Source organism: Acanthisitta chloris, unplaced genomic scaffold (assembly GCF_000695815.1).
Source record: "Acanthisitta chloris isolate BGI_N310 unplaced genomic scaffold, ASM69581v1 scaffold3409, whole genome shotgun sequence".
Lineage (NCBI taxonomy): Eukaryota > Metazoa > Chordata > Aves > Passeriformes > Acanthisittidae > Acanthisitta > Acanthisitta chloris.
Window position 1 is genome coordinate 1 of NW_008689629.1, and position 9181 is coordinate 9181.

The following is a 9181-nucleotide window of genomic DNA, read 5'->3' on the forward strand; positions in this document are numbered from 1 at the left end:
CCCTGCACCCCACAGACCCATCCCTGCACTCATCCCTGCCCTCTCCTGCCCCTGACACCTCACTGCTCCTAACACCCCATGCCTGGATCTTCTGCCCCCTGAGCCCCCAAACCTTCATCCCTCCCACCCCTGCCCTGACCAACAGCACCCAGACCCCTAGCAGCCCTACCCGGTCCCCTCAAGCCCTTTCCAGCTCCAAAGTTCCCATCCAGGGCACAGCTCAGGGATTACTCAGTATTTTATATATTCTTCTTCATCAATCTGATGCCACAGTCCCAGTTTTTAGGGTTCCGGTTGGAAGATGTTGGAGGACATGGGACCTGGTTGGGTTTTTATAAGACAGCTTTTTCCTTTCCTCCATTTCCCCCCAAAATATCCACCACCAGCCCAGCTGTGTGCTCATGGAATTCCTTCCCTGTGAGGGTGGTGAGGCACTGGCCCAGGTTGCCTGGAGAAGCTGTGGCTGCTCCATCCCTGGGAGTGTTCCAGGCCAGGTGGGATAGAGCTTGGAGCAACCTGGGCTGGTGGAAGGTGTCCCTGCCCATGGCAGGGGGTGGGATGAGATGAGCTTTAAGGTCCTTCCAACCCAAACCAGTCTCGGGTTCTATGATTCTATGATCTTAGAGCACCTTCCAGTGCCTAAAGCGGCTCCAAGAGCTGCAGAGAGGCAAGGATGTGGAGTGACAGGACAAGGTGGAATGGCTTCCCACTGTCAGAGGGCAGGGATAGATGGGATATTGGGAAGGAATTGTTGGCTGTGAGGTTGGTGAGACACTGGCACAGGTTGTCCAGAGAAGCTGTGGCTGCTCCATCCCTGGGAGTGTTCCAGGCCAGGTTGGATGGGACTTGGAGCAACCTGGGCTAGTGGAAGGTGTCCCTTTTGAGTTGGAAGGGTAGGACGGGATAATCTTTAAACTCCCAACGCAAACCACTCTGGGATTCCATGATTCTCTGAAAAGAAGCTCATGTGTTGCCCAGGCAGGGCTGGGGCAGGGGCACACAGAGCTGGGGGTGCAGCACAGCCCCCCAAACAGCACTGCAAGCCATGCCACTGCCCCAGCAGCATCAGCACCGTGGGATGCAGCTCCCTTTGGGAGCATCCTGCAAAAGGTGACAGCAGGAGCCCTCGGAGCCACATCAGTGGGCAGGGGGGGCTGCGTGTCTCCGCTGTTCCTGGCAGGGAGGCGCTGCCTGCCACAGACCGGGTTTCCCCTCCCGTTTCCACAGCAACACTGGATGACTGATTTCCTTCGATGACCGATTTCCTTCGCTGCCGGCACCCGAGACTCAAGAGCCCAGCCCTTGGCACGTCTTCCCGACACCCCAAAAACTCACGCAGAGCTGTCTCTGCAGCACCCGTGGGCATGGCAGGGTCCCCCCACCCCTGCACGCTGACCACAGCACAGTGCAATGTGTCAGTAATTAGCACTGATAATTTCAGGGCGCCAAAAATTCCCCAAAGAGACACCAGCACACGGGGGAGGTTTGTAATTAGCACCAATTAGTCATTAGTGCCTGATTGGAGTGATGTCCATGGGGATGTCCCGTATTGCTTGTTTTGGAAGGGATGATAAAAGGAGGATGCTGTGCCAGGCACCTACCTGGGGATAGCCCAGGACAAAGCAGCTCCTGGTTGGATCTGGGTGAAAAATTGCTTAAAAAATAAGTATATTACAGCAACATTCCCATTTTTATGGTGAATTTTGCAGTTGCTTCCATGGAAGTGGCAATTCCCTGCTGTCTCTGTACAAATCCCAACTCTTCCACTTCTTCAGCTGCCATGAAATAGTGATTGGAGGTGGAAAATTTGGAATTGGAAAAACTGGAGATGAAATGGCTCACGTGCAGCCTTTCTGTCAGAGCTTAAATTTGGGAAATGGCAATGCAGAGCAGCAGGAGAGCTGCCAGCAGCAGGGAGCATCCCGGGGAAAAGGCCAGCCTGGGTGCCTGGGGACACACCAAGATGGGAACTAGAGGACCTTTCCCTCCCCTGGAGACCTCTCCTGTGGAGAGATGAAGGAGCAGTGGAGGCCAAGCCATCAAATGCCTTCAAAGGGAGGAGGATTTATTAATTCATTTCCATTTAGCCTTTGCTGAACACAGCCCACAGGGAGGGAAGAGCTCCCTCCCCTCTGCACCCCCAGGAGACAGGGCTGGCTGATGCCAAAAACCCTTCCACATCTGTTTTGAGGAATATTAAGGGGTTTTATAGGCCAAGGATGAGATCTGGAGGCTATAATTAGCAGCAGACAATGCAGTCCCCCCTCCCAGAAGTTACTCCCTCTCTCTTGCCCCCAAAATGTTGGGTCTTAGCAGAAATCAGCAATTAGGCACCAAGACTCACAACTGCCCCATGGTCAGTGCCTGATTTGCTGAGGCTAAGGGATATTTTTAGAGGACAAAGGGAATCTGCTGGTGACATGCAATTATTTTCAGAGCGTCTAGAAAAGGCACAGTTGCTTCTAGTTCTATGGATGCTGAGGGTGCCAGGGGAGGGGAGCAGTGGGGATGCACCATGTGAGGGACACAGTCCCACATCTCCATCTCCCATCCTTCTCCCAGATTGTTTGGAGGAGGGATGGATGGCAAGGCAGGCAGGATGCAGGGATGGCCCAGGCTCCCTGGGGACTGGTGGTAACCCCAGTGGACTCAGCATTAGAGGGGGATGTGGTTGCGTCTAGACCTGCAGGACAATGGCATGTACTGGGAGAAACCCATAGGAAAACAGGCTCTGCATCTTCATAGAATCCCAGAATGGTTTGAGTTGGAAGGGATCTTAAACACCAACTAGTTCCACCCCCTGCCATGGGTAGGGACACCTTCCACTAGCCCAGGTTGCTCCAAGCCCCATCCAACCTAGCCCAGAACACTCCCAGGGATGGAGCAGCCACAGCTGCTCTAGGCAACCTGTGCCAGTGCCACAGCCCCCTGACAGACAGGGAAGAATTTCTTCCCAATATCCCATCTACCCCTGCCCTCTGGCAGTGGGAAGCCATTCACTCTTGTCCTATCCCTCTAGGCCCTCTCCCTGTGAAAGCATAAATACACTGAGGATCAAGAGATGCTCCAGTAACTGGGAATAGGGCACGGAAAAATACCTTCCGCAACAGTTTTTCTTGGCTGGAGGAAGAATCAGCAAACCTTGAAAAATCACCCCGAAAAAATACGGTTAATCATGTTCTGAGGAGTTTAATTAGCCCTAATGGGAGGTGGGAGTTATGGAAGAGAAAGGCAGCACAGATCCTTTATCAGACACTGGAGAATCCACATGCTCCACCCAAAACCATCACCTCAACATCCTGCTCTGGGTCATGTCTTTAACTGACACGGTGGAACCTCTTCCGTTGGGAAAACACACCTGGGTGCTGCTCCTAAACTGCCATCCCCCAATCCCTAAGGAGAGCCTGCTCCAAGCAGAGGAAAAAGAGGGATTAAAAGGGTGGAGCACAGCAGGCAAAGGACTGACTCACTCACCACACTGGTGACAACTGCCTGTCTCCATGCCTGAGCTGGGGAGGAGGACTGGGGTCCTGAGGGGCTGGGGACAGGTCATGCCCCCACAGCTCCACAGCTAGGGGCTCATCCCTTTATCCCAGTGCAGAGCCCCACAGCTCCTGAAGGTTGGGACCCCTCTGAGCATCCCACCGGGACACACAGGCACTCCCATCCATCCCTCGGAGCATCCCACCAGGATGCACAGGCACTCCCATCCATCCCTCTGAGCATCCCACCGGGACACACAGGCACTCCCATCCATCCCTCGGAGCATCCCACCAGGATGCACAGGCACTCCCATCCATCCCTCTGAGCATCCCACCGGGACACACAGGCACTCCCACCCACAACCTTACTACATACCCTTACTTACTTCAGGAGCTCCTGCAGCTCCACCCATGCCTCCTCCTAACTCCAAAGCGCCGGAACTGGCTGCCACTTCCCTAAAAATCACCCCAAATCCGGAGTGAAAGGCTCAGCCCATCCATTTCCCTGCCCGAGGCAGGAGTTGCCTTAACCTGTTCTCTGGCGCTGGGCTCAGCGGATCACCAGAGCGAGAGCACAGTAGATGGAACATGTCCTTAAATTCCGACTGGTTTAACCCCTCCCTTAAGCCTGGGAGCAATTTACATCTCCAAGAGTCAAACTGATGCAAACAACTGTCACTTTATTGTCACGTCCAGCCCGTACCGCAAAAGGCACACAACAAACTTCATTGGTACAAAAGAATTTCCCTCCAGGGTTTTCCGTAGAGTTTTCCTTGGGTTTTTTTAATTCCTTTTGTTCCTTTTGTAACACAGTCACTGGCTCTCCCATCGTCCCGATGGGAAGATCCTTTCACAGAAAGGACTAGTTCATGCAGACCGACAGCTCGTTATTGCAGCGGGAATGGCAGGAAGGGCAGGTGGGGACAGCCATTCCGTCCCCATCCGACCCACATGGAATAAATGGGAATAAACAGCACCTCTGTGTCCTGCCCTGCTCCCTGGCACTGCTACTGGTTGGCCAGGGGTGAGCTCCATCCCAGCCCTCAGCATCATCCCAACTCCATCACTCCAACCCCATCACTCCAACCCCATCACTCCAACCCCATCACTCCACTTAGACTGCAGGATAACGGGATGGGGGGAAATAACTGAAGAGGCCCTGGTTTAGCTGTCCCTCCCAAATCCTGAGCAATGTTGAGCATTTCTTTACACATTTTATCCCTGTGATCCCTCTAGCTCCATGTTTCTGCAGAGCAGTGGGTGAGGAGCCCACAGAGAGCACCCAGGCTGCCAGCAGGACCCCCCAGCTGGGTGCTGCAGCCACCCACAAGTGCTGGCAAAGGGGGGAAAAAAGAGGCTGGAGATGAATCTGGGGGGATTTTCCTGCTTGGGAACACATGTTGCTGGCGCACACACCACAAACCCAGCCATGGATTGGAATCTGGAGTGGCAAACTATTCCAGGCTGGGATGTAGCACCCATTAGAGAGGTGTTTGCTGTGGTCTCCCCCAAACCAGAGCAGGGCACACAGCCCTGAGCCCCTAGGCATCCTCCTCCAGCTGCCCTGGGTGGATTTAGGGAAGATAAGGATGTTTTAGGGATGCTCTAGGGGCCACCATGCTCCTGCCTGCCCTGCCAGCATGTGGCTGCCAACATTATTTTCCCATCAAATCCCTCATGCCAGGTGAGATCAAGCTCTGGGGTGGGAACACAGTGCCAGTGCCACGATCCCATGACAGCACACAAAGCTCTCCCATCCCTGCTCCCAAATTCCAGTAACACCAAGGTTTTTTTGCACTGTGCCTATAGCTACACTCCATTTCTTTTGGTACCAGCTTTCTTGGCTCCCTCCCCCAACATTTCTTATAAAAATAAGATTGTGCTTATTTATAAAATTATTCTCTTTTTTTTTTTTTGCTTAAGAAAAGTTTCCAGTTAAAAAAACAATGTGATATCAAAATATGGCAAAACTTTGGCTGTTAATGGCTAAACTCTAATTAAAAATCTTCTCCAAAAAGGCATTGATTGTGCTGTGAGTATCAGCTCTGGAATGCTTCACCCTCCAGTACCAATGGCAAATATTCCACCTGGGCAGGATGGCTTCCCTAGAAGCCACCCTTGGATTTCTCTAGCACATCACCATCCTCCTCTGGCAGAGTTATTCCAACCGTAAAAGACTTAAAGACGCAGGAAAAGCCTTGGGAATACACAATGGAGGCTGCGCTGGGAAGAGCCACATGGACAAGGCAGTTGCATACATATTCTCCTCGAGAGGAAAGTCTATTTTCTCACCTTAGTGCTTAGAAAAAATAGGATTGTTTATATGGTTCATGAAAGAAGAGAGGCAAATCTTTTGTATAAAAGGTATTTTAGAGCAGGAGTTAAATGCAAATGGTTCTGTAAGATCCAGACATATATAAACATACATACCTTGATATATTTATATATGTATTCTCTAGATATTCAACATTTGGGCTGTATTATTGCAATATCCTTACAGGTGATCTATTCTTTTCCATCCTCCTTTGCTCGCTTTTTGTTTTGGGTAGGTGTTTGTTTGGTTTGGGGGTTTTGCTCTCCAAAAAAACTCAAAGGAAAAGGCAAAAACCAAGTTGCAAATGGCTCTGAGAGCTCCCAGCAACACCCACCTCGCTGGGGACTGCTCTGGCCTGATCTCCAGCACATGTCTGGGGAAGAACTGGGATGATGCTCTGTCCCAGATGCTGCTTCCTCCACGGAACATCACTGTGCCCAGAGATCCCTGGCTGGTTATTGCTTGATTCTCCCTCCCCATACTGGCCTTTAGGGTTATTTACAATTCTTTGGCTTGACTTGAACACAACAGTCTGGCACTTTCTCTCCAGCTGCCACTGGAGCCACTGGAGCTGCCGGATAGGGGCAAGGAAGGGAAGAGGCCACCTCTCCATGAGAAAACATGGATGAGCTCCTTCTGGATCCAACCAGATGTGCTTCTCCCAGTCAAAATAAGACAACTTGTGTTTGGCACAAACTCCTCTGGAGGAGATGCTGAGGGACCACCAGTAGGACTCCACCGTGCCCAGGGATCCACATTCTGCCCTCCATCGGGACAATCCTCCCAGTGCCATGGACTCCATGGCCTCGGTGTGCAGCGGTGGGGGAAAGGTGGTGGTGATGCCCCCCATGCAGGGCAGGGAGCTCCAGCCTCACCCTGAGGGCAGCAGCAGGTCCTGCCCCCCACGGCACTCAGACGACGAACTCGGAGACTTCGTCGTGGGTGAGATCCAAGGAGAAGTATTTGCTGGTTCTTTTCACTGGGAAGGTCTCCTGGATGTTGATGCACTGCTGGGCCAAACAGCCATTGCAGTAGAGCCCATCCTCCTCCAGCCCATGGGCACAGCCAAAGGTGTAGCTCTGTGCTGTGTCCTGGCACAGGTTGGCCAGTTGTAAGAAGTCCTTCTGGTAGAGCCTGATGTCATCCAGGCTCAGACTGTGCCGGTCTGTCGACGTCTTTGGCTTTCTGCAGGTTGTCTGGGAAAAGAGAGGAGGCTCAGGACCCATCAGAGCATCACAGTATGTTAAGGGGTCGGAATGGCACTTAGAGATCATCCAGTGCCAGTGCAGGGACACCTCCCACCAGAGCAGGTTGCTCAAGGCTTTAGCCAACCTGGATTGAGCACTGCCAGGGTTGGGCCAGCCACAGCCTCCCTGGGCAACCTGTGCCACTGTCTCACCACTCTCACAGGAAGAACTTCTTCCTGAGTCTGAATTTGCCTCTTTCAATCTCTCCCCATTACTCCTTGTCCTGTCACTGCAGTTCCTACCCAAGAGTCCCTCTGCAGCTTCCCTGGAGCCCCTTCAGTTCCTGGCAGTTTGCTCTGAGGTCTCCACACAACCTTCTCCTCTCCAGGCTGAACAGCCCCAACTTTCTCAGCCTGTCCTTGTAGGGAAGGTGCTCCAGTGCTCTGAGCAGGTTTGTGGCCTTCTCTGGACTTGCTCCAACAGTTCCCTGTCCTTCTTATGTGACAACCCCACCAAAGCTTCACCAGCACCATGTACCTGGGGTAAGGAGTCAGTGCTCTGCCCCCGCAGCTTCACCACTGTCTCTGAGGAGCTGGAGGTGGAGGAGCTGATCTCTTTCACAATAAGTCCTACATGGACAAGAGAGGAAGAGGAGGGTGCAAAGGTTACTTTGAGAGGTGTCTCAGCTCACTTGGGATCCATGTCTGCTGCTCCTGGGGGCTTGCCTGTGCTTTGGGGCAATGGCACCCTCAGCTCCTTGGGGTGACTTCATCCCAATGGCTCCAGCTGCAACTGGTGTTACCTACAAAGTATCCCAAATTTGCTCCAAAATGGCATCCAAAGCCATTCCCAGGGAGCTCAGCACCTCAGAGACCTTCCAGCAGCTCCCAGCATGGAGCTGGAAATATGGGTGACTCTCTGGGTGCATGCACAGCTCTGGAGAAGATAATTGAGTTCAGCCATTCGCCCAGCCCACCACTAACCATGTCCCCAAGTGCCACACCCACATGGCTGTTAAATCCTTCCAGGGATGGTGACTCCACCGCTGCCCTGGAAAGCTGGGCCAGGGCTGGACAACCCTTTCCTGGAAGAAACCTTTCCTAATATCCAATCTAAACCCTCCCTGGTGTGACCTGAGGTAGTTTCCTCTTTTTTGTACCTATCTCTCCTTCAAACCTCTGTGCAAATGCCTTTTTCTGGCATGCCAAGTGGACACAGGGCTAATTTCACTCTGCCAACCCCCAAAGAATCATAGAATGGAATCAGAGAGTGGCCTGGGTTGGAAAGGCCCTTAAAATTCCAACTCCCAAAGGTGAGACTTGCAATGGAGAATCGGAAATAGATTCATAGATTGTGAAGAGGTTGGAATGGAGTTTACAGATCATCCAGCCCCAATCCTCTGCCCTGGGCAGGGACACCTCCCACCAGAGCAGGTTGCTCAAGGCTTTAGCCAACCTGGATTGAGCACTGCCAGGGTTGGGGCAGCCACAGCCTCCCTGGGCAACCTGTGCCAGTGTCTCACCAGGGAAAACTTCTGCCTGAGATCTAATCTACATTTCCCCTCTTTCCATTTATCCCCATTACTCCTTGTCCTGTCACTGCAGTTCCTAACACAGATCCCTCTGCAACTTCCCTGGAGCCCCTTCAGCTCCTGGCAGGTTACTCTGAGGTCTCCACACAACCTTCTCTTCTCCAGGCTGAACAGCCCCAACTCCCTCAGTCTGTCCTTGTAAATGACAGATGAGATCAGGCAGCACCTTACCCGAGTGCCCGTTGAACTTGCGTGACAGCAGCATGTCCTCTGTGATGTAGACACACATGTCAGGGCTCACCTCCATCTCTCCTGCCTGCTCCAGCTCCCGGGGGTCATCCACCAGCATCTCAATTTCTGCCAGAAGAAGATAGGATGAATCATTGATGTGCACCTTCAGATCACCTCCAATCCCATTCACCCAAGCTGGAAATGCAAACTGGTGTCTCACCATCATCCTGAGAGTCCTCCTCCAGCCGGTCCTTCCCTCCGCTCTCCACGCCGGAGGTGTGGGAGCTGCCGTGGCTGGTCATGGAGCTGCAGGTCTTCAGCTTGCGGTGGGCACTGGCGCCCGAGAAGGTGTCCTCAGGCCCCACCTCCCTGGGCTTGGGGTCGGCCTCGATGCCAGAGGTGTGGGAGCTGCTGTGACTGGCAGTAGAGTGGCGGG

General features: G+C 52.9%; 1 protein-coding gene across 1 annotated transcript in view; it reads right to left on the reverse strand.

Annotated features, from left to right (window-relative positions):
- Positions 1-6707: 6707 nt before the first annotated feature.
- Positions 6708-9181, reverse strand: part of FRMD6 (FERM domain containing 6) — a 10031-nt gene continuing 7557 nt past the window's right edge. Inside the window, exons 11-14 of the mRNA XM_009081484.1 lie at positions 8966-9174; positions 8746-8871; positions 7521-7612; positions 6708-6992 (exon numbers count right to left, since the gene is read on the reverse strand). Of these exons, the coding sequence (XP_009079732.1) occupies positions 6708-6992; positions 7521-7612; positions 8746-8871; positions 8966-9174 (712 nt within the window). The remainder of the gene's footprint in view (positions 6993-7520; positions 7613-8745; positions 8872-8965; positions 9175-9181) is intronic.